The 27,434-nt window shown below is 32.7% G+C and overlaps 1 protein-coding gene across 1 annotated transcript; it reads right to left on the bottom strand.

Moving 5' to 3' along the window:
- Positions 1-221: 221 nt before the first annotated feature.
- Positions 222-27,374, bottom strand: Kap3 (kinesin associated protein 3). Its single transcript, XM_072521024.1, has 14 exons — positions 27,179-27,374; positions 27,004-27,121; positions 20,275-20,443; positions 17,118-17,312; positions 16,921-17,057; positions 16,587-16,809; positions 16,071-16,535; positions 12,466-12,560; positions 12,079-12,297; positions 9,750-9,944; positions 3,839-4,034; positions 2,744-3,007; positions 1,127-1,217; positions 222-369 (listed from the first exon to the last, which is right to left on the bottom strand). Exons 1-14 carry the CDS (start codon positions 27,313-27,315, stop codon positions 342-344), a joined length of 2,532 nt encoding a protein of 843 aa, XP_072377125.1. The 5' UTR covers positions 27,316-27,374; the 3' UTR covers positions 222-341.
- Positions 27,375-27,434: the final 60 nt, after the last annotated feature.

Below are 27,434 nucleotides of genomic sequence, written 5' to 3' on the forward strand. Positions count from 1 at the left end.
AAAGACAAATCTCGCAGTGGAGTGAATGAAGTCTGTGATGAACTATCAGAACTCATTTTCTTGCCCACTGATTACGCACATCCTATTTTTGCCAACAACTTTAATGTTTTGATATTTTGAAGGAAATTTTAAGCTGTTAATTGCTTTAATATACGATGTAGTGGATGCAACGGGTATTTCTCCATGAACTGTGATACACCAGTAAACAAAAAATTTAGACAAAAAGAGATAATAACATATATTTGTTGCATAAATATTTCTACATTTACTTGAAAAATGACTAGAATAATTTGAATTTGTGCTAAAAACAAGCAATCATAGCTGGTATTAAAAATACAAATTTATATCGCCCCAATTTCTTGCATCATTCTGAAAAAGAAAAGCATTTAAGATCCTTATATACGTTTTAGGACTGGTCAGAAAGACATAGAAGAAAGCCAAAGTCATACTAAAGTATAAACATTAAGTAAAATAGTTTTTAGTAGTGTCTGTTATCTACTTATAAAACATTTCTAGCTAATGTTTGCGCCTTTGGCCATTTTAAACGACTTTATTTTGCATCAGTCCACTTATCTGACTAAGTACTTGACTTTAGCCTATTCAGACTATCTCGAGCAATTTCGATTTATAACCAATCAAAAAAAAATTGTGATTTTTTTGAGGTTATCCGGGACAACTACTGAAATTGAGCGATCAGAGTGGTTAACATAATTTTTGTTCGTTGTTTTCGGTAAAGCACAGTCTAAATAATACTTATCAAGCCATTGCCTTGCTTGAATAATGTCTTTTCTTATCAAGAAGGATTATTTTGAAGATTAAACTTTTAAATTTAGTGACATTTATCTCAAATTTTGACAGGTGACGTTTGAAGGTTGGTACTTCATCTAAATCGATCAGTCTGTTTTTAGTGGCGCCATTTATATAATACTAGCTGCCCGGGCGAACTTCTTACCGCCTTAGAATTAAATAATACAGGAAATAATCGACAATCCTATTTGCGTAACCAATTGCTCGAGAATGAAAAAACCTGCATGTCAGTGGCTTCCAAATTTTACAATCACTTAACTAAAATTTACATACTTTCTAATCAGTCACTCAAAGTAATTGGGGAGAAATATGAACTTACTCTTCTTCCTCTTCTGTTAACTTCTCATCGAAATAATTACAGTCTAGATCTTTATCTGAGATTATTTCAGTTTCAGCGTTATCTTGGAGATCTAAAAAAAATTCATAAATCTATAATCAATCAAACATTTAATCAATTTTGAAGTTTTGTATACTAATATCACATGACTCTAATTTGAATCTAACACTGCTATTATGTTTTAATACTTTGGATCTACTTCAAAATTTTCAATTTTCTTTTAGCTGTTTATTATATGTATCTGAACAGTTAGTACCAATTTTTTAAGCCTTATTGGAGTGTTTGAATTTTATGCCAAATTTCAAATATTTCAGATTTGTCATTTTTAATACTATTACCATCAATAGATTTTTGGTTGCATACACAGGCAGTCTGAATAGTGCTTGCCCACAACTGGTCAACGTCTTACAGCTTCGTCGAACTGTTTGTACCGCGGTATGATGACACGTACTTCATAAAGTTCGAGGGAAAGAACCCAAACACTCATTAAATACAGAAAAGAATCCAGCGTGCGCAACGTAGCAAGAAAAAGGTTTGAGTTTACATTGAAGTAAGGCCTCGACACAAAAAGTTTAGAAAACAGGTCCTAAATCCTACTAGAAAGGAACATAGAACGATCTGTGAGATTAAACGAGCTATTTATCCACAATATGCAATCCAGAACACTCCGTTTGCCTTTCTGGGGTTATTTAACAGGTCTGTAGATGCCAAAGAACAATAAATCTCCTGTTGTGGAGTCGTTTTCCTTTTACGATCTTGCTCAGCTTTTGTTTTGTATTCTGCAAACCTCATAGTGCTTCCTTACAACTAGTGAACGTCCTTCGAACTGTTTGAGCCGCGCAAGGTTGCCATGTACTCCTTATAATCCGAGGAAAAGAGTACAAACATTTGTTAAAAACCGAAAAAGATCCAGCATTAGCGGCTAAGTGAGGAAAAGCTTTGGGTTTATATCGAAGTAAGGTTTCGACAAAAAAAAGCAGGCCTTAAAGCCTATCAGAAAGCTAAAACGAACGGTCTATGAGGTTATTCAACAGGTCTCTAGAAGGAGATATACGACGAAAGTCCAAAGAACAAATCAATATACCCTGTTGTAAAGTCGTACCTCATTTAAATTCCTAGTATAAAATTTTTCCTAACTTGCTGCAATGGTCTTGACTTTCTATCTTGACACCCTTATTTTTATCCCATTTTTTAGGAGAAAGCCTTCGTGGTGACATCATTAGAGACTAAATATGACAATGATACGTAAAGTACCTTATTAAAACCGAATAAAATCGTACAAAATATGTATTTCGGTGACAAGTGGTTGTATAAAAACAAATTTTAACAAATATTCAAATAAGAACAAAGCAAGAAAAGATAAAATTTGGCCAATCCTCTATAAAAAAAACGAAAAACTATTTTAAAACAAAATATACAGGTATACTCAAAATCTCCGCTCAAAAAGTCAATCATTTTATCTGCTTTTTAACATTTCGTGACTATTTGCAAAGAATCTCATATAAAAAAGATATAATCCATCAAAAAAGTATTCTGAAATTTTTGAGAACAACATTATGATTATTTAAATCTACAGAACCCTAAAAATTCTCAACTTACCTGTCAATGGAGGTACCACGGCTGTACTCAGATACTCCGTATTAAGATACGGAGGCAGCTCGTCCTCCTCCTCTTCTTCAGTCTCCAATTGCTGCGAGTCTACCATCGCCAGCCACTGCTGGTTGTGGTTACGGAACTTTTCTATTCTAATTCTATCTGCCCACGTTTTGTCGTGCTCGGAAATTATATTAAGGCATGTATTGCACAACTTTCCGATTATTTTGTTGTTGTCTTGTAGCAAGTCAATAAGATAAGCGGGGGCTTCTGCGTTAAAAACAATAAAGCAGTGATTATTGTTTTATTACATAGTAAAAAATAAATAATTCAATGCAAAAATGTTCAGATCACAAACCTCTTCAGGCTATTTTTGGGGAACACAAAGGAATACTACAAATGGCGGCAAGACTTCTTCAAAAATGGGCTTTTTCTTATGCAGATTTAATTACAGTTTTCAACATGTGAAGGGAAGTGAAATTGGGGGAACAGATGGGCTTCGAGGCTTTGTTTAGCTTCAGAGGTGAAAAATGACACAGCACAAGATTATATTTATTTTTTGGTAGAGGACAAAGTACCAGTAAGAGATGAGTGGATAGAAAATTAGGAAAGGTATTTAGGTATGTAAATGAAGGTTGGTCAGAGGAAGTAGAAGAAGATTTACGGCCTTTTAAGAGGAGACATCTTGAATTAACTCTAGATAATGTTATGTTAATGTGGGGATTTAGGGTAATTGTATCGGAAAGGATAAGGAAGCAGTTACTAGATGAAATACATGGGGCACACAATGGAATGGTTAAGATGAAGACAATTGCCAGACAGTATTTTTGGTATTGGCAAAGTTTTAATAAATCAAGGGAGTATTTGATAGAATTCACTTAAACTTTTTAGGAACAGTCAGAGGAAAGACGTTTTTGATCATAACAGACTTATTTTCAAAGTGACCGGAACTGTATATAATGGATAAAATATATACTAAGAGATTGCTTGGCCTTGACTAATAATCTAACAATAAAACTTTATCTACCAATCTAATCTTCCTCACTATCCTCCTCGATAAAACCGATATCGAATAATCTTCACTACATTATAGATACATACCTGTCTTTGTTATTATGTGTTCAATGTTGGAACTATGGGACAAAGCTGTCAAAAACACATAAACAATCTGCAGGACTACCTCGTCGTCCTCTTGGTAAGTTTTTAATAGATCTATAAGTAAGGCCAAAATGCCGGTTTCGCAAAACAGATTCGAACAACCTTCGTCGGTAGACGCTGTTCCCAAAAGGACGATAACCTACAACAAAATTATTTAACAACCAGCTGTTCGACTCTCAAGAAAGGAAATACAGAATAGTTAAGTAACTATAGACCTACAGATTTAGAAACACCATTATTTTGACGGCGTTTCGGTTAGGTGACATTAAAGTCAGATTAGTTCCGTTTTTTTCTGACCAAAAATCAAAAGCACAGTATATAGAGGCCTAGAAATCAGTTCTATTCGAACATCAGTAGGAGGCAGAACTAATCTGACTTGACAATAGCAATTGCGCAAATAATATTATAGTGAAAATCACGTTCAGATGGCAGTGTATGGATATTGGATAACAGCGTTGCCAATTCTATTGCAATTGTAAATTTTGCTACTTTTGTAAAATAAGCAGGGCCAAGCTCAGGGTAGACTAAGATATGTTTGGGTAAGTTAAAATTTTTAATAGAATATTCATGAATGAAATAAATGGTCATAATTCCTAAAATGCTTTTATACATAATAAAGATAATTTGTTAGTTAACCACAGCTATTAAATTTTATGAACTACATTAATAATTTTAAGTCCATTTCAAGTACATTACTAATACATGTACGTATTAGTTACCTTAAGTGAACATTTACTTCTTCTTCTTAAAGTGCCCTCTCCTCAATGGAGGTTGGCTACTACAATTTTAAACTCTTCTCTATCTTCAGCTGTTCTTATTAGCTGTTCAAAATTTAGCCCTGTCCATTGTCGGATGTTTCTGAGCCACGATAGTCTTTTCCTTCCTAGGCCTCTCTTTCCCTCGATTTTTCCTTTCACTATAAGTTGGGCATATTGGTACTTATTATTTCTCAGTATGTGGCCTAGGTATGATGTTTTTCTAACTTTTACTGTGTTAAAAAGTTCTCTTTCCTTGCCTATTCTATGCAGCACTTCTTCGTTTGAGGTATGCGATGTCCATGAAATTTTGAGTATTCTCCGGTAGATCCACATTTCAAAGGCCTCCAATTTATTTACGGTTGATGTTTTAAGGGTCCACGTTTCAACTGCATATAGAAGAGTCGACCAGACGTAGCATTTTGATAAACGTAGTCGAATTTCGAGTTTTATTCGAGAATCACAAAGCAGTTTTTTTATTTTTTCGAAAGATTTTCTGGCCTGTTCTATTCTCGATCTTATTTCTAGATCAGGATTTAGGCTGCTATCAATCCAACATCCCAGGTACTTAAATCTATTGACCTGTTCTAAAATGTGCCCATTTATTGTGCAAGGTTGGGGTACGTTTTGGTTTTTTCGGATTGACATCACTTTGGTTTTTTTAATGTTTATTTTCATACCAAATTGCTCACAGGTCGAGTTGGTCTTGTCGATGAGTCGTTGTAGACCTAAGTCGGAATCCGCAATTAACACTGTATCATCGGCGTATCTGATACTGTTGATATTTACGCCATTCACATTGACTCCATCCTTGGAATCCTCCAATGCTTCTTTAAATAGAAACTCGGAGTAAAGATTAAACAGCAGAGGCGACAGAACACATCCCTGTCTAACTCCCCTCCTAATTTCTACTTCTGCGGATGTGGAACTTTCGATCCCAACTCTGGCGTTTTGGTTCCAGTACAAGTTTTTTTAAGAATTTGATGTCTTTTCCATCTAAACCGACTTCTTGCAAACGTTCTAATAGTAGGTCGTGTCTTACTCTATCAAATGCTTTTTCGAAGTCTATAAAGCATATAAATATATCTTTCTGTTGGTCGTAGCATTTTTGGGCGAGAACTAGTAAACTGAACAGGGCTTCTCTCGTTCCTATGCCGGCTCTGAATCCAAACTGATCGTCTCCGATGATTGTTTCGCACTTTCTATAGATACGATTATGTACGATTTTTAGTAGGACTTTTACTGCATGACTCATAAGGCTTATCAGACGGAACTCATTGCAGTGTTGTGGGTTTGGCTTTTTTGGTAGTGGGATGAATATTGACTCCAGCCAATCTTGGGGTATTTTACCTGTATCATAAATGCGATTGAATAAAAGGACAAATATTTCGATATTTTCTTCGCTGATTAATTTTAACGTTTCTGGGTATATTCCGTCTGGACCTGGGCTTTTATTTGTTTTAAGATGATTAATTGCATTTATGATTTCAGAATTGTTGGCCCTTCGTTGTTATTTTCCAATCTTGGTTCTTCTCGTATGTCGTGAAAAAGAATTTTAATATAGTTTTCCCATTCTTTCAGTTTATCTTCCGTTGATTCTAGCAGTTTGCCATCCGTGTTGAGCATGGTGTGAAAAGTCGTTCTCTTGGTAGTCGATGTAAACTCTTTTACCTTTTTATGTAAATTAAAAAAATCGTGCCTTTGTTGTAGTTCTTCTATTTCCACGCATTTTGTTTCCAGCCATTTCTCTTTTGCTTCGGTTATTTTTTTTCGAATTATTCTATTTAGTCTTTTGTATTCTCCGTCCTTGTCATTTTTTCCTTTAGATTCTCTTCGTTTGTTCATTAATTGTAAAATCTCTTCTGTCATCCATTCCTGTTTGTTATTTCTAGGTGTTACTTTTAGATGTCTTTCCGTTACATTGTTCATTTGTTCTTTAATAGTTTTCCACAGAACGTTTATGTCATCGTACTCGCTAATTCTATTGTGGTCGATATTTCCTAAATTTTTGTTTAATTCTTTATTTACTGTCTGATGTATGGTGTCGTTTTTCAATAATTGGATGTCTAATAGTTGGTGTTGAGGTTTTTGTTTCTTTATTAGTTTCCATCTTGCGCGAACTTTTGCAACAACAGGATTATGATCGGAATTGATGTCAGTTCCAGGATATGTTTTTGCACTGATGATTGCATTGTGATATCTTTTGTTGACCAATATGTAATCTATTTGGTTACGGATTACTCTGTTTTCATTGTGTTGTGGTGAAGTCCAAGTGTACAATCTGCGAGGGTGTAATTTAAACCATGTATTTGTCGCTACCATGTTGTGTTGTTGGCAGAATTCGGTCATTCTCTCTCCCCTGTCGTTCCTTGCTCCAAGTCCGAAGTCTCCGATCAATCCAGAAACTTTTCCTCTACCTAACTTAGCATTAAAGTCACCTAAGATAAATGTTAGGTCTCGTTTTTTGGCTTTATATATGGGTTTATCGGCCGTAGGGGCATAAGTTTGAATGATGTTAATATTTACTGGCTTTCCGGATAGTTGAATAAGAAGACATCGGTCCGAAAATGGCACAAAGTTTGTGACGGCATTGTTATATTTGTCTTCTAAAATTACTCCAACCCCGTTACGATGAACCGGATCATTATTACCCGAGTAATAGAAAGTTTTGTTCATGGTTTTAACATTTACTAATAAGTATTTAATGAAAGTTAGGTTAGGCGCCTAACGTGTGGCTCCAGTTGTAAGATGATGGGATATAAACTTGGGAAATAAACTGTTATTTTAATTGGGAAAGTGTAATTAACAAAATTGAGCGCTGACTTAAAAAAATACATAGAAACCAACAAAAGCCGACTAAGCGGTAAAATTAAATACAATTCATTGCCATGACTACATTATTATTATTCCAGATTTAGCCATACGGCTCACACTCCATCTAAGGGGAAAATTCATTCATCCCAGATACCTACGGTATCAAAAGGATTGAGCTCTGGTGGGACTCTTTCTTATGTTATTTCTCTCTTCTACTCTTTCTTGGTTTATTAACTAGTATGAGATCCGGTCTATTATGTGCCACTGGTTGGTCTGTAATCACAGTGCGGTCCCAGTATAGCTTGTAGTTGTCATTTTCAAGCATTCTGTCAGAGACATATTGATAATAAGGAAGATGGTCGGTTTGGAGAAGTCAAAGTTTGTCAGCTAGTTCTGGGTGGATAATCTTTCCTACTGAGTCATGGCGATCAGTACCGACAAACGCCTGGCAGCCCCCGGTAAGATGTTGGATGGTTTGTTGGGCTTGGAATCTATATCGGAATTTGTCATTTTGGACTTGAGGATTTTTAACAGTATATTTCAGGTAATTTTTACTTGGAATAACCTGTTCCTGAATGGCAAGTAGAAAGCCCTCAGTTTCGAGATACATCTTTCATTGAATGTTCACGAAACATTATTATTATTATTATTACATAACAATTAAGGGCAGAGGAGCGAGCTCCTATTATGCCCAAAAAGCAAAGAAAAATATCCTTATAAAACTAATACCAATTATAAAGTTAAGTAAAGTTAAACAATTAAGTACATTATACATAACAATAAATAACTAATGTGGTCCGAAAATAACACAATCCTATAAATAAAATAAAGCGCTATCAAGTTTATTTTTAAAGATGTTAACACTAATTGCCGATATGGTGTCTTGATCCAAATTGTTCTATATATTAAAGATTCTATTTGGCAAGAATTTCACCCTGGACCTTGCAGTAGTTTGTTCCCTCTTTAATTTGTAACGATGACCTCTTAATCTTTCGTCTTGATTCAAAGTGAATACGGTGTTTAGGTTCCCAAAATTATGTTTTAAAATAAGGAAGGATATAATTAGGTCACCTCGAAGACGTCGCTGCTCGAATGTCGTAAGATGAGCCATGGATAGTTTATCTTCATAGTTAGGTCTTACACGGCCGTATGCTAGTCTTGTGGCTTTACGCTGAACATATTCAAGTAGGATTTTATCGCGACTGAGATTTGGATTCCACACTGGCCCGGTAAACTTGAATAAAGTTTACTAACAGAGGCTAGAGATACACGTGTAAAACATTAACGGATCAAAAACAGTTTAGAGTTTGCCCGTTTACACACCGACACTATGTGATCAGACCAATTTAAGTCACTATTAATTATCATTCCAAGCTCGTTGTGGGCGAGTTTAAGGGATGTCCATTAATAAAATACGGCAGTGGTGGGTTATTTTTGCCGATATGTAAAACAACGCATTTTTCAATGTTAAGCGGAAGTAACCATTCTGAGGAACATTTGAATATTGCATCAAGATCGTGTTGAAGAACATGTTGGTTAATAGTTGGATTCACATATAATTTCGTGTCATCAGCGTAAATGGAAACCTTACTGGATACGATGAGCGGAAGACCACTAGTGTAGACACAAAAAAGTAGCGGTCCAAGTACTGATCCTTGTGGGACTCCACTCTTGACTGGCTTATCTAGTGAGTGGTCTTCCCCAACACGAATCCCGAAGTATCTGTCGGATAGAAAATCTTGAATCCAAATGTTTAACTTTCCGCGGATACCATAGTGATTTTGCTAGTAATCGCCGTTTTGGAACAAGGTCGAAATCTTTGGAGAAGTCTAAGTAAACTACATCGACAGGATTCCGATTGTTTTAAGATAATGACCAATCATTTACACAATGAAGTAAGTTTGTGATCGTTGAATGACCTTTAATAAAGCCATGCTGTTGGTTAGGGATGACACTTTCTAAAGAAGAAACTCAGACATAGCTTCCGAAATATAGGAGTAATCGAAGCCAATTTACAGGACGAGGAGAGAGAGAACCTTGATTAAAAGATGCATTCATTATAAGAGATATATTGTTCTCGTCTTCTTTTTAATTAGTTTAACTTAACTGTCGAACCGTCACTTGATAGTTTAAGGCGTGTTCACATATATTCTTCTTGTTACAACATACAAATAACAAGTATTGAAGGGTTACTTTAGAAAACAATTCCATAAATATAAAAAGACTACTAGAATAATATTAAGCTTTCAATTACCTACTAAATACATAAACCAAATAGTACTTACATGCAATACTAGTTCTACATCTCTGTTATTACCGGTTATTATGTTTTTCACCCAATTTACCATATCGAAGTGCTTGAATATTTCAGCCCAATCGAGATCAGGTAGATACAAATTGCTCAAGATCCCAACACATTCTCGACTAAAGTCTTCATCTTTGGTATCGACTACAGTCTTTGCAATATCGCCGACGAATTCCTGTAAAATAAGACCATTTAACATGTGCGTTTTTTTTAATCCGACGAAGACTGTCAATAAACTGTAAAAAATGTTCTATCACGACGTCAGTTTCAAATACCCTTTATCGAGATCAGTTGAACTGGTTGATATTGTCGAAAATATACGAAAAAAATCGTATTGTTTGTACAATAAAAAAGTAAAAAGAAACAAATAAACATAAAATACCATCGTGGGACAGAAACCTCGAGCAAAGTAGCAAAAGCTAGATAGCAACTCAAAGTTCCTATAGAGACAATTACAAAACCAATTTAATAACATTTAAGGGGTGTTTACAGACATATTTAGTGGCTTCATACATGTATACCTAGTAGCAGCACTAACGATGGAATATTCATTCCGAAAACGTTCTGTGATATAGTCCGTGATGAAGGGTTCTTTTATATAAATATACCTCTTATAAAGAATTTGTAGAAAAGCGGTAAAAGGAACAAGTACTGATACTAAAATGACTAAACTATTTTCAATTAGAAAAGGAGGCTGGACAAATTTTATTACCAATTTTTGCTGTTCGTGAAGTAAGTTTAAAATTATGCTGAAAATAAAATTGTTTTACCTACTGTTTGTTTCAGCATTTTGCTGAGGCGTTAGGAATTTCTTTGAAACCTGTAAGACGATTGGCAAATTAAAGGTATCCAAAAAGCTTCTGATTATTCCATCACAATGAGCGAATCAGTAGCCACTAGTCTTGAACCCAAATTGTTAATAAATAAATACGAACATGCCATCAGGACTCGCGTATACAGAATGTTTAGTAAAGGTTAGTTAAAATATTTTATCATATTTCTGATAGAAAGGCAGTGTCCTGATTCTAATTGAGATTTCGACTCAAAACATGTCGAAATTAATATGGCGACGTCGAAATGCGACTTTGCGAACCTTGTGGATTTCAGCTGAACTAACCAAACGACGTCACTAGTTTTCGACTTATCGAAATTAATTTCAACCACAAGAAAGTGGTTGAAATTTCATTTCGAGTCGAAATTAATCTGACATCTGGGAGAAGTGAACTTAGGTTCAGTTTAGGTAGGCGGTGTTTTGATCCTTGCAAGGAAAACTGAGGCAAAAAGTATCAATATGGCTGTGTTTTACGGACATTTGCTAGTTTTGGAGGAATTAGAGAGGTTAGATATCCGACGTTCATAACGGGGGATAAGAAGAATGTTACGGGATACTCAAAATTCTTTTTCACTAAGTGATGCTCAATTTAGGCAGCAATTCCGGCTTAATAAACAAGCTGCAAATTATTTAATAAGGGTATTAGAACCATATTTGGAAGAAGGTGTTTATGCCTCTAGGATACCCAAAATGTTTAGGGTTAGTATTACTAAGCTGCAGTAAATTTAAAAATATATTAGAATATAACCACTAAGTCAAATCTTAGTGGTTATAACTTAAGGATCTCTCACATCGCCTTTTTTTTTCTTGCCATCTTTTCTTTCAATTCAAAATATAATTGAGAATGTCCAATATTTATGATTTAACAACTCAAACAAGAAAAAAAAGACGTTCACGTAACGTAAACAAAACAAACATTCAACAAGCGTAGTGCATCCAATAAACAACAGGGCCAACCCAAATTTTCAGCAGTGTCAAAATGATAAAGTAAATATCCCCAGTTTTAACTACAATCGAAATGAATGAGAATCGCTAGCGATTGCGACTGTCATGGCGTAGTCGCTTTTAAATTTCGACATCGAAATGAAATAGAATCAGGGCCCAGGAGTAACTAGAATCGATTATCGAATGAAATCGATCACCAAATCGAATCAATTATCGAATCGAAGCAATTATCGAATCGAATCAATTATTGAATCGAATCGAAATACAATAAAATAAAATACATCGAATCGAATCAATTATTTATCGAATCGATTATCGCATTGATTATCGAATCGATTATTAAATGGAGTTGATTATAATTATCGAATCGAATAGAAATAAAATAAAATAAAGTAAATTAAAACGCTCCTTGCTTAGACGATAAGAAAGCTATGCTTCCTCTCCCCGGTCACTCCCATTAAAATTTTTGTGATTTATGGTATATAGCGGACTACAGGAAATTCATTTTCCTTGTGGAAATAAAAATACTTACTATAAAGGCAGGGGCACAAGCTGGATTATCAGATATATTTCTTAACATCTTCATAAGCATAGCGTCTTGGTACGTAAACGATCGCATGATTAACGACTGCAATCGGTTTTTCTTAATAATATGCTGAGCATTTGACTGATCTGTAGACAGATTTACGCAAAGAGCCACCATAGTTTTGTCGTTTTCATTTCCGACGCTCAAGAGTAACATATCGATGATCTAGAAAAACATTTTTTTATTATTGATATATCGCGGACTTGTTTCAGATTCAAGAAAAAAAAAATTAAAATTGCTGGAATTAAGTGAGGCATGAACAACTTTTCTACTAGATCTGATTAAAACTAGTGAGCACATGATAACAATTATTATTAAATATAATTTCCTTACCAGTCCAATGCAATCCACAAAGTGATGCTTGATTTCGTCTTCATAACTAAGATGGTAGAGTATCTTAAGAACAACCTCTTGATGTTTATCGTCACCTAAAAAATATTTATATTAGAAATATGTAACTGATTTCTCCCGAGCCGCTAATCTGATATATCATGCGCCTGGAAGACCATCAATTTATGCAACCAACTTTACATTAGTGTAATGTGTTTTGCTGTATAATACTGGACTTTATTATGAGTTTTGTTCGCGGTACGAGTACTGGACGCGTTCAGGATTACTTAGCATACGCAGTGTAAAAATGAGCGTTCGTGGTAATCAAGTTCTGTACTGTAGGGACTACTATGCTACACCGGAATCTTGTCGTTCACGGTTAGTTAGTCCATAGTTCAGAACCAGTTGAACACATCCTTGAAATATGACGAAAATTTAGAGTTCGTACACGCGGGATAGGAAATCTGTGCTCTGTGCTTTCAACGGCTGATGGACTTTTCATCAGCCGCCATATTTTTCGTACAGACAGATTTGACAATGACGTATAATATATATTATACGTCATACGTTTATACCTTTTTAAAGAAATATTTATTAAATAAATATTTTTTATTTAATAAAGAAATAACATTGCTTATTAAGAAATAAAGGCTTGAAAAAATTTATAAAATAATATATGTATCGTCTTTAATTGATTTAGAGCGTGTATCACTCTAAATCATTTATTACATACTTCATAGCAAAACCGCTGCGCTGTTCCTTTTCGTATCATATTATCTAGGTATCATAATAATCGTATCATTTAGATAAATCGATAGACTAATCGATTAAAAAAAATGTATTTGCCAATTGTGGCACTTAATTTTTTTCAATAACCAGACTTTCTTTGGTATTTTTTATATTAATTATGTATATTATTTATATTACTAACGTAGCCTGTTTGTGTACAAAATGTCTGTTCGAAAAAAATGGCTGACACTATTTTTTGATGAAAAGTCCTATTCATTAACGTTGGCGCCTAAAACTGTTTACTTTGCGATCTTTGTTTGTGTTATTGTTTAAGTGTAGAAGGTAATTCAATTTATTGAAGTTATACTTCTATACGCGCGCTCCACGTTGGAAATTTGTACGGGAGTGAATCTGTGAAATCATTAAACTCCATTCGCTTAGCTCGGGCATATTTTGACAGATTCATTGTAGGAAACCTACAACACAACAATTCCTACTTCTCAGTATTAATAGCTCAAGTATCCTACTATTGCAGACTTCTTTCTTTGAAAAAAGAAGAAATATTCTAAATAGTGGAAGTGTATACTAAACTCATCAAATTTTGGGTAGTATATATTTAAAAAATATATTTTAGTCGTTATAATTTAACATAACCATTTATTATATGGTGCAGATAAATAAATATTAATTGTCGGTAATTCGCACTGTTCTATTTTATTTACTATTTAGTTTGTTTACTATTAATATTGGCTATAAATACGTGTGCTTGGTTGTATAGTAATTTCCAGCCACGTCGAGTCTGTCAAAAAGTAACTAACTTCGCAAAAAAATAATTACTAAATGCACTAGACAGTTCGGACTGGGAATAGCGAATCGAGTTTACATATGTAAGATAATGAGTAAGAGAGAGACAGAAGATATATTTTCTCTCTCTTCCTCTCTCGAATATAAAAATGTTCCTTTTGTATATATAATTTAATATTATATACATTATATAAAGATATATATAGGTACATATAATATTATACATATAATAAAATATTTATTAATATTATTATTTATGTGATATGTTTTGTATTATTTATTAAATGTTCATAATTATATTAGTCTTTTGTATTTCAAAATAATAATCTCAATAAATCACTGTATGATCCAGAACTGTCAATTTTGAAATATCTTTGTGTCATGTCCTCGGTAGTATAGTAGTCAGTATCCCCGCCTGTCACGCGGGAGACCGGGGTTCGATTCCCAGTCGGGGAGGACTTTTTTATTAATATTATTACATTATTGTCATTTTTAAATACTTATGAATATTGCAGTTTAATTTGTATTGTATTATTATATTAATAACAAAATAAACAATAAATTTTACTGCAGAGTATGTGTAAAAAAATTTTTGCATTCAACTCCTTTCATACATATATGAAAATAAAAATATACATTTTCATCAAAATATTGATTCAATCCTTCATTGTTAGTAAGTTGTTATTAATTCTGTTTCTCTTTCTGCTATGTCTTACCTATAGAATTACATATGTAATGATTGTGCAGATTGACTCCCAAATAAATTTGTAACGGCGAATGCGTGTATAGAAGTGTAACTTCCACGGCAGTCCCACTGGACTGCCACACCCGTTTTTTTACATCATTTGCTTTCGTGGGTAAGTTGTGAATTATGTTATTTGTTTGCTTTTCTATAGAATAAACTTTGTTATAGGATACAAGATACATAAACCTATCCAAAAATTAAAATATTAATAAAAAAGCTTAGCTTCAATAAATCAGGCTGTAAAATCAAACAAACCAAGCACTGAAGAATGAATTGAACGCAGGTTGTTCAAAATTCGTTCGCAGTGTAAATCAATACTGAACTGAACTGATTATGAACCGCGCGGTATCTTCATGGTATCTTCAGGATTTTTACATTTCTGTATTTTAGCACCTTTGTATTGAGGTTTTCATTCACCTATAACTGGTACATGATCAGAATTTACGTCTGCCCCCGGGTATGTTTTGATAGATTTACAGCTGTTCCTATACCTCTTATTTACTAGCATGTAATTAATCTGATTTCTTACAATCCTTCCACAGAATCCTGTCGAGATTTCCAGGTGTACAGTTTCCTTGGGAGTAGCTTAAATCAGGTGTTCATTATTACTAATTGATTTGCTTCCGCAAAAATCTCCAATGTATCTCCCCGATCGTTCCTGTTTTCTAGTCCAAATGGTCCGACTGCAGATGATGTTTTGCTGGCCCCAACTTTGGCGTTGAAGTCATCCATGACAATTGTTAGGTCTTACTTTTTCAATCTTTTCACGACTTGATTAATGCTATGGTATAGTTCTTCTACCTCTTCTTCTGTTCCTTCTGTTGTAGGTTTATACACTTGAATTATATTGATGTCGATTCGTCTCGTTTTCAGTTGTATAAGCATCACTCTTGCTGAGATTGGGATGAAGTTGTTAACAGATTTTGCCACTTCTTTTGTCAAGATAATGCCGACACATAATTCATGTCTGTCGTTATCTGGTGCTGGATCAACGATGCACGAACGAAACTATAGGTGTAGTACTGTAATAATAAATTATATATAGAATTGGGGGAAAATAAGTGAAGCCGATTTTTTAAAGTTTAGTGCGCGTGTTGTCCGCTAGGTGAATACAAATAAGGGGGCAAAAAATGTAATAGAATAATTGTATAAAAATGGTTCGATCATGCAGTGCATTGGGTTGTACTACAAGAAATTCCAAGGCAGAACATGTATTTCGGTGAGTATTAAAGCCTATTAATTTAAACTCTGTCTACCATCTTCAATATTATGAATTTAAAATAATTAAAAAGTATATAGGAACTAAAATACTAAAGTAAAATATACTTACTGAGAAGACTCATAACTTTTGGAAGAAGTCCAGCTTTGATCATCTTATATCTAGCTTTATTGTCAAACGACAGATTAAACAAGAGCTTTAAAGTTAAATGGACGAGATCGGCACTAGTAGAATTCAACATTCGAGGCAATTTTTCGATCACGCACATATTTCCCACCATCACCTCTTTGTTGCACTGCATTATCGACAATTTCTTAAGGAATGTAATGACTAGAATGAGCAAATCCTCGTTTTCTCTTTCTAAAGCTTTGGCTAAAAGACCTACAATATTTCTTTTCGACATTTTTTCTTCTACTACCTCGTCTTCGGCGATGTTTAGTAATAAATAGAAAGCTACTCGAAGCAGGTGCTCCTGTTTCTTGACTAGAGTTCGGAACCGTTTCAGTTTCTGTTCGCCCGTTAATTTTCTATCGTCTATACCCTCCATGGAAGTGGTGAGATCGTCGTAAATGCTTCCTAAAAACTAAATGATATCTACACATAGCTTCACGACGCTTTTTTCCTTACCTTCCATAATTTGACTTATGTTACTATCGGAGAAATTTCCTGATTTTGGACGAACTGGTTCTGGAATGCGGCTGCGAGGTATTTCAGACATACTAGCACTACTGGGGCAAGGTTTTCTGACTATAGGGATATCTGATGGAGCTTCTGACCCATCGAAGTCGGCTTTCCAACGATCGTATCGACGTAATTCGTAATCGATTATGTCCATACATATTGAACCGACCTAAAAAATATTCACCTACTCAAAAAACAAAAAAATATTAACGAAACAGCTTAAATTATTGCTGAACCCAGCTCCGTTTCGATTTTAGTTGATGTTAAGTTGGATACATACCTTACATTTCAAAATCACGTGATGGAAGCATGAGTATATGGAAAAACAGAAAAATGTAAACACTAAATGGGTACTTAAGGCAATGCTTCGCTTCCAATCTTCCCTCAACACTCTTCCTAAGGCACTTATCAAAGTTTCTACAAAACAGAATCCGTATATAAACTACAAATAATTACTTAATAGATGAGAAAACTTACCATTAGTCGCAAGTGCCTCCAAGTTTTCCGGATCTCGTGCCAACAACTGTATGAGTTGTGCTCCCCTAATCTTTTCAGCCATACCCTCATAAAGGAGATCAATATATTCAGACAAACTGTTATAGTTAGCTTCGTGTACTCCATTGGAGTAATTATCGAATTTATTTTTATCACCGTCACCCATCGGTCCCATTCCTAACGAAAATAAAACAAAAAAATTAAGTCATTTTTATGTTGAACGATTACTTTCTACAATTGGGGCAAAACGTGATAAAAAAAAAGAAAATACTCAAATCTAGTGACTAAAATGTTTAGAAAAATGATAGCATATACCACATTTATATTATACCAACTTTCATTAAGCGATGCAGGGCGTATAAACAAAGATAAATTTAACAGATTATTGTTAAAGATGTTCCAAATGAGTCTACTCGTTCCGATAAGTAACAGTATAATTATGACACTTTATTAATTTTTTTATTTTCTCAACTATTAGTGTTTATTGCATAGTATATAAATTATTTTTATCGCTGAATACATAGTAAGTAAAAAAATAATCCGATTTATAAAATTAATGAATATTTTATGCATACATGCAAGTAACAGTTCTTCAAGAATATTTAAAAACTAACCGAAATGTCCATCTTTATTTCGTTACTGCCGACGTAGTCGGAACTCATACAGGTTCGGACACGATTTAATTTCGGTATTATATTTCGGTATTGAAATTTTGTAATTTGAATCGATTTGTGACTATATTTTTAGTAATCTTGATGGTTAAAGGACAATAAATTATATTTATGCTGTTAATGTTGAATTAGCAATTATTTGTGCGATTTAAAACTATTTAAGTATATATTTTTATTTGTATAACGACCCTATCTATACGTGATTGTGATTACTGTAACAATAACCACGGATTTCAATAACTGATATTGAAACCAAAAATGTCCTCCACTGATTCTGCTGATGAATTGGTTAAAAATACATGGAGTCCTCCTCGAAAACGAAGTAAAAGAAGCCCTCTTAGCGTTGAAGTTAAAGAAATCATTTTAAATGTTTTTAAATGTGAAAGACAAGAAAATCTCAGGTAAGTGGTTGAAGATATTGTGAAAAAAGTGACTAATAAAGTTGGAGTTTGTGATAGAAGTGTGTTTACGGTGATAAAGGAATACAAAACGAATCATCAACTCGCTGGACCAAAAGTATGTCTGACCCGGAAAAAGAAGTTTGACAAAATTGATGATTTTGACAAAAGTTCCATTAGAAGACTGTTTCATAATTTTTTTATGAGCAACGAAATACCCACCGTTGATAAGGTTTTAAAGAAGGTGAACGATGACCCTGATTTGCCAAATTTTTCAAAAACCACATTTTACCGAATATTGAAAAAACTTAATTTTCAATATAAACGTAGGGGAAGAAACGCTCTTTTACTAGATAGAGACGACATTGTGATGTGGCGAAGAGAATATCTTCAAAAGATAAGAGCTTATAGAGAGTAGAAGCGGAAAATATATTATCTGGATGAGACATGGTTGAACGCTGGCCATACAAAGTCTAAAATATGGGTAGACACTACAGTAAAACATCAAGACAAGCTTTTTTGGATGGATTAACAACGGGATTAAAAAATCCTTCAGGTAATTTATTACATTATTCAGTGCTCATAAAGTTTACCATACATATTTTTGCTTATAATTTTTTATAAATTTATATATATATATATATATATATATATATATATATATATATATTATTTCAACATTATTGAGTAATGAGTATTTTTTTTGTTATTATTATTATGAAACTTTTTAGAATTGTACAAACAACTTAGTCAAAATTAAAAATAAAACTTATATTTTTTGCAGGCACTGTACATAAAATTGTTGGCAAAAAAATAAATTCCTGGGTTTTTCGCCCTGTATAAATGGTTCCTATTATTGGATATCAACTAAAACAAGCAGGTTCTTTGTCGAGCACTTTTGCAAAATTAAAATATAAATTTCGTATTTTATAAGATAATATATATTCTGACTAAACAAAAAGATAATCCCAAATGCGGCCCTGTTGCAGGCCTACACGTGGTAATGTTTACATCTCCCTGCATCGGTTAATGAATTTTACTATAGTTTTGGAACAAGTCAGTTTCAATATTTCTCTTCAAATATATTATGCTTCTTTAGCTTGTTCTTATCTTGCAATGCCATATCGAAAGTTTGCAACCAACGACGCTATTTGGACTTTTTCCACTGCATTTTTGTTTGCTTAGTTGGCTTGTTTAGTATAATGAGGACAAAATGAGTTCTTAAGGGTAGATTAATAGAATATTAATTAGTAGAATAGTAGACATCATGGCTACATATTCACTCAGTCTTCATTTTGATAAAAGCGGTTCCAGCTTGTTCTATTCTCTAGTGTGTCACCCCAGGTTTTATTAAGTATGCAGCACAAATATTACTGTGTGGCTGAATGCATTTTATGGTTCATGCATCACATTTCAGAACATCTAACAAGTTTTCATGCTTAACTCTAGCCCCATCTCCCTACTCTTGTCTGTACGCAGTTTAGTTCTTGCAAACCTCCCAGTATGTTTAACCCCTTTAGTTACATTTTCTAACACTATTTCGAATATTTTTTCAATGTTTAAGTTGAAGAGTAGTGGTAATGGATACAAACCTGGTGAAATATTTTTATTTTGCTATGGCTTTTTCATCTATATTGAACTCTCACAGTATTTGTATTATGCTTGTCATTATCGCACAGACTCTAATAGAGAAGAAAACATAAAAACATCCTTTCGCTGATAAGATTTATAAACAGTATTTATGTTATGTTTGCTTAATCCTCAAGTTATGCTTGAAACACCCATAATATCAGAGTATGTCTTAAAGAAAGAGCTTCGAATTTACAATTACCACTAGAGCACATAGTTTTTTACAAATTTACAAACCTTTAAGGTTTGTATTCGTAAGTAACAACCAAATAAGTAGTGTAACTGAAGTTCTTAATATTGATACCCTGAAGCTTCCAAGATAACGAGTATATTTTATCATAATTTTAACGAAATTAATAATAAAATACATTTATTGTGAATTTTTGCACTATAATTTTGTAGAATAAGGCTGGGTTAGCCAGTTAACTAGTTAAAGCTTACCTTTACCACCATTTTGAAGTTTTCTTTTCTTTAGATAATAAATAATTTGCTCTACTTCTGGTAGGCGAGAATGATGTATCAGTTCACACTGATTAACAACTTCTTTGGATAATACATGGCAATCTGTTCTACTGTTAATCATTGGTAGTTCAATAATCTTCTTGAGACTCTATAAACAATAAAGTTTTTAAAGAGTATATAAGAAAAACTGCGCAATAGAGAGGTTAAACCTCAAGGTAAAATTTTATTGAGTGGACATCAAGGGTGTACAAGAAAATAATTCATAATGTTCACCTGTGACGTTTTACTCAACTTAACTTTGCAACAACCACCTTAATAAAATATATATACATATAAAGGCTATAAGAAGAGGGGGTGCAATAAAAATGTGGATTATTTAGATATCAAATCAACAAATTTCTTCTCTGTCTCTTTCCCATTTCACTTCCCCTCTGTTTCTACTTCTCAATGCCCTGCCATTCTCTCTGTCTAAATCACCTTCCCACTATCCCTTTTTTTCTCTGCCTCTCCCTCATTTACCTAATAGTCTTTATGTGTGAAATTGTTGTTCTCTTTGAATCCCTTCTTGGAAGTGTTTTGGGATCCTTTTTAGTATTTTGTTATTTCATTTCCTTTATCTTATGAAATTTCTTAATGATGAATGAAAATCAACTATAATTGATTCACTTTCTAGATTTGTATATATTTATCATTTTGATATTTAAACCTAAAAAAGTGCTTTCGGATGGTGGAGTCCTTGGATGGCTGAGAACATACTTGATTAACAGAGTTCAGATGGTGTGTATCAGGGATTTTGTTTCAAGTGAGATTAAGGTTCATTCAGGAGTAGCCCAGGGTTCTCAAATGGGGCACCTGTTATTTAACATATTCATCAATTATATACAGTACTGCTTCCAGCACAGTTCACCTCTTCTTTTTGCAGATGATCTAAAATTCTACACAATTATCAAAAATACCAAAGATTGATCTTTAATACAATCTTGACCAGTTGAGTGAGTGATGTGTGTTGAATGCCATGGCCCTGAACGCATCCAAGTATCCAAGATTCTTTTGGACAATTTAGAGACCCAATGGAATATAATTATAATGTACAGAACATTCTTGTTGATTAGATTACCGAAATTTGTGATCTGAAAATTAATTTACAGAACTTTTATTTGAATCACATTATATGTCAATAATTTCCAAGTCTTTACAAATACTTGGCTTTACAAAAAGATGCACTAGAGACTTTCAGAATATTGAAGCAATTAAATTACTATATTGTTCTTTAGTTAGACCTCTAGACCATCTAGAGTACTGTTCTTATGTATTATTTCCATCTTATAATATTTACATCAGTGGCGGCCGGTCAGGGTTGGCAGGGTCGGCAGTGCCGACCCACACCTTTATAGATATTATAGATTTTTTTAATATTTAATTTAATCAGTATTTCAATAATTAATTGTGGCAGGTAATCAGTTGATGTCATTTGTTTGTAATAAATAATGCTTCACTTTTGGTCTCATGTGGTATATTTATTTAAAACACTAGATACTCATGATTTGGTTTATTGGTTATCAAGCACAATACTAGATGGTACTCAGTTGACGTTGACAATACTAACTTATGTAGACCGTTCTCTTGATTCTTCATTCTTAACAATATTGATAATAATACCCTAATCCCGTGATTTCCAGCTATTTAACACAAGTGCGCTTGTTGATATATTATTGTTTTTACTTGTTTAATTTGTACACATTATTTAATAAGCTTTTGATTACATTGCAAATTTCACTAGGTCAGAGCGCGTTCCAGTTACACCGATATTTTCAATGTCGTAAACAAATAATATATTTTGGCAAATGTGTGTCACGGTATTAAAAAGATTACTTAAATCTGATGCTTAATTAAATCCCGTTACATGTTTTTGTGAAATAAAAAAATATCTGTGAGATAATGAGATAATAAAGACTAAATTTTATTCATGGTTTTTAAAAGAATTCGTCCAATCTGAGCGTTAAGTGATCCCTGCGTAGACACTTTTCGAATTGATGATCCGATATCGGAGACATCCATCCGCCTGTGGATTCTTAAAAAGGCACGTTTTGCGTTTTCGGAGAGCCGATCCCAACCTTGACGATTTACTTGTAAAAATCAACGGAATATTAGTTGATTAGCAACCAAATATACATTTCTTTCCATATGAACTTAATTACCAAGTACGGCAAAATTAAATTTGCCGATGCTTCATTTAGATTGGTGATTGGTCGCGAACTGTACATTGCGAGCGCGGGATGAAATGTTATTTCATATAAGAACGTAAGTAGTACCTAAAGTGAAGTGATATTCAGTGCACGAACTAGCCTTTCTTTAAGTGATTTATTTTTATTTTCTAAAGTAATACTGTGATACGTTACGTCTGCCGTAAATAGTTAAAGGTTAAAGGGTTTAACATAGAAGTTTTTGTTAAATTAAAGTGTAAACAAATTCAGGTAAATTAACCTAAAAAATGCAAGCCATGGGAGAAACTGTAAGTATTGATAAGTCTGATATTGTAAATTATATTTTGCATAATGGGTTTTCATCTATTCCATACGAAGAACAAATTGTTATTAAAAATAAGGGGCGTCCTTTGCCTAAAATGTCCCGGCTTATAAATATTAGTGCGGGTAAGGGAAGTAATAAATCATTTTCAGATAATTGGTACAGCAAGTACTCATGGCTTACCGGGAGTGAAATAAAAAACAAACTTTTCTGTTGGCCTTGCATTTTATTTTCGACAAATAGGGGCAAACATCAAAATCCGTGGTGTGAATCTGGTTACGATAATTTAAAGGAATTATTTAGGGCTTTACATAAACATGATATTTCGAAAGATCATACTTACAGCCAGATTAAATTAGATTTATTTGGAAAACAAAATATCTATGTTTCATTAGATAATGCCCAACGTGAAAATGCTATTAAACATAACGAAATTGTAAAAAATAATCACGCAGTTTTACGTCGTTTAATTGATATTGTAATTTTTTTAAGTTGTCAGGAATTATCTTTTAGGGGACACGATGAATCGGAGCATTCGTTAAATCAAGGTAATTTTAGAGAACTAATAAAAATGTTTAAGAAATACGATTTGGAATTTTCTAATTTACTTTCTGATTCGAAGACATTTAGCATTGTATCTAAAACAATCCAGAATGAATTAATAGAATCAATTAGTTACATTTTGAGTAACGTTATTGAATCTGAGATTCATGAAACCATTTGCTTTTCACTAGAAGTAGATGAAACTACCGACATATCATGTCATTCACAATTATCAATTGTTGTTCGATACGCGTTATGTGGTAATATCTATGAGAGGTTTTTAGGTTTTACAGACGTGAGTAAAAGCCATAAGGCAGAATATATTTTTGGTGTTTTAAAGGACAGATTAAAATTTTTTGATATCAAAAATAAATTAGTAGGGCAAACTTATGACGGCGCTGCCGTGATGTCTGGTGAATTCAATGGTCTCCAGACAAAAGTTAAAACTATTGCACCGCAAGCTTTATTTACTCACTGTCATGTGCATAGAATGAATTTAGTTTTGCAGGATACATGTAAAAAAAAAATTAAAGAATGTCTGCTTTTTTTTGCCAGTTTAAGCGGATTTGCTTCATTTTTCTCAAGCTCACCTAAACGGACTAATGTTTTAGAACGGTTTGTTTCGAAAAAAATGCCAACAGTTTGTCAGACGCGATGGAATTTTAAATCTCGGTTAGTTTTCACTGTAGCAGATTTTCGTGAACAGCTTTTGGAAGTTTTTGATTTTATTATTGAATGCGACGATTTTCAAAGTGATGATATCTCGATCCGTGAAGCAATCGGTTTGAAAACTTTATTAAATGATTATTATTTTAACATACTTTTAAATATTTTTAAGAAAGTGTTTACCCAAACCGATTTGATATTCAATGTTGTTCAAAATCAGTTAACTGACATTATTCATTCCAAAAATAGAATAACAAGACTGGTGCAAAATCTCAGAGATTTTCGTAATGATAGTAATTTCCAGTATATACGCAGTGAAATTTTGGACTCGCTTGATATTTCCGAACCCCCAAAAAAAAGACAAAGGCATGACACAGAAACGGATATCGAAAAACGAGTATATTTTGAAATTTTGGATACTATTATTATGCAAATAGATACTCGTTTTTCGAATTTTGAAGATTTGCAAATTTTTGACCTCTTTGACGATTCAAAATTTAAAAGTTACGCCAAAGAATTTCCAAGATATTTATTAGACAGGTTAATTAAAAATTATCCGTCATTCTGTAATAAAATAAAATTAGAAAATGAATTAAAAGTTTTATATGCTGATCCAAATATTTTCGGAAGATGGGATAAGTTACAAGATATGTATAATTTTATATACTGCAATTCATTACAACAAACTGTTACCGAAATTAATAAATTATTGTCATTAATTCTCTCATTACCACCAACGTCTGCCTCAAATGAACGAGATTTCTCTTGCCTCAAAAGAATCAAAACTTATTGTCGAAATACCATGAAACAAGAGAGAATGTCAAGCTTGTCTCAAATGTCAATAGAAAAAAAACTTTTAAAATCTCTCCAAAACTCTAATAAATTTTACGATGACGGTATAATCCATTTTGCTACTTCCAAACAACGTAGACTTGAGTTAATTTATAAACATGTTTAGGTTCTAAATTTATAGGAAAAAAACAAAAAAAAAACAAAACAAAAAACAAGAAAACAAAAAATCTCCTATGGTGATTTACTTAAGTCTTTATTAGACGGTATACCTATCTGAGGAGACAAAAAATACCTTGCCGACCTTGTCTCTCAAGCCACGAGCCGCCACTGATTTACATATTAAAATCAAGACAGTACAACACAAGTTCTTGAAATATGTAGCATATAAACAGGGTATAACTTTTGAATTAAATCAAGTAAATTATGATCAAATTGAAACCCAACTTTTTGATATGTAAAACTAAATTACGTGATTAAGTATATTGTTAATCTTATTGGGCAGCAGCCTGTTAAAAATAAATAAATAAATATTTTTATTCAATCAATTAATGTTCCCCTCGCATTAATTTTTTATCCTGTCCTGTTTTAAATCAAATCTCTTTGTTGATATCAATCTTCTTATGTTTACCAATTAAACACATAACCAACTTTTGTTCTTCTCACATCACCATTCCTCAGGGATAAATATTAAACTTACCATGCTCCTTCATTTGATTACTAGTCTTCTTGCTAAGCTTTGAATAAGAGTCAATGAACTTCCACCAGAAGTCAGAACAGACAAAAAACATTTTGAAGTTTATATAAAGATTTCTGCAAATACCTTGTTTTAACTTCACTTATTTGATTTTCTCTAGTAGTTACATCATCATATCTCAGATATGAATTTGTTCTACCAATTTGCCATCTACATACTTCTATGTATATTGTTAACATTTAAAATTTTTATTTGTAATTTTATTATATTACTGATAGAGTTGTTTCTTACTGTATTCTTTTATTTGTCCTGGATTGTAAGATGTTTAAAGATGTTGTAGTTTATATAGTGAACAATTTTATGGTAAAGTAACAGCCCAATTTTGTTATATTTTCGTGGGATTTTCATTTTTATTTGGTGTAGTTTCATACTGAATGTTTCATTTTTATATATACCTTTTATTATCTGTCCATATTTTCAATCAATATCATTCAATTAAAATGTTTAATCATTATGTGTAACCCATACTAAACTATTATTGTATGGGAAAGTGACATTGTACTATTTTGCATGGATTTTACTTTTTATTGGGGATAATTCCACTCTTATTGTTACATTCTCGTATATAGCTTTTATTATCATTTTCTATTAATGATCTATACAATAATAAAACTCCATTTTCACGAGAAAGGGTTGAGTAATAGTAACAAATGTCTTTTTGAATATTGAAAATATTATAAATCATTAAATAAAAATTGCACCAGGTATTTACTAGACTCAAAAATGAAGTTGGGATATTTATTGTAGATATTAATATAGGGAATTAAGATTAAAATTATCTTAAACCACAAAAAGCAAAATAACCTAGGGAAAATGTCATCATAAAATAAATTTAAAGAAAACCCATTATGAAATTAATATATATCTACTATCAGAACACCACAAATGCTTGATTCATCAGCAAAACAAAATCTAAACTTGCATTCAAATTTAATTAATAATCTATACACAACAAAATAGTTAATTTTGCAAAATAAAAGAATTATTCAAATATTATGTAAATAAATCTCTACAAACTCATTTAAAATTCACAAATTTTTGGAATGTGCAATTTAAATATTAGCAATTTGTTAATAGTGTTAACCTTCATCGATTTGGCCATGGCTTACAGAAGTATTGTTATTTGAAGGTCGGCTTTATACATCTTTAACAAAGAACAGATATGTGAGAAAAACATAAAATTACCCATAAAAAGCTGTACATAAGCGACAATGTAAATATTTAATTATCTTTGCAATGAACTAAAACATCAATAAATTTATTATATTTATACATTAATGATTCATTCAAATTAAACATAGTTTACCAAATGAAACGGCATAAGGGTTGAAACTAAATACCATAAATTAAACAGAACATTACTAACAAATGAAATTAATAATATTAAAACACTATATTTTTAGAATTTGATATGATTAATCACTTACCTTTTTTTCTCCATAAATGACATGTTCTTTAGACGCAAGAATCTGAATATCTAAATCGTAATTTAAACAAATCGCATCAATATTTGGGTGAACATCTACTGATCCTGGTTTGCGCTCCCTGCAAAATTCAAATTTATTAAACAATTTGGATTCTTGTCTTTTATCTTTAACTTACGTTCTCATGAATTTAGCATCCTCAGGTTCCATTTCAAAAATGATATTGCAAATGTAAATAATACAATAATATACGCCTTTAAATGTTATCAGCAGAAACACAATAAAAATATTAAAACAAATTATTTCAATTACCATGCAAACTTCAAAATTTGTTGTAAATGGACAAATGTCAAGTGACGGTTTTGTTGATAATAACGTCACTGTCACCTTGACTTTTCTTCTTTTTAATCATCGTATTTTAAAACCAGTGTGAA

Source organism: Diabrotica undecimpunctata, chromosome 1 (genome assembly GCF_040954645.1).
Source record: "Diabrotica undecimpunctata isolate CICGRU chromosome 1, icDiaUnde3, whole genome shotgun sequence".
Classification (NCBI taxonomy): domain Eukaryota; kingdom Metazoa; phylum Arthropoda; class Insecta; order Coleoptera; family Chrysomelidae; genus Diabrotica; species Diabrotica undecimpunctata.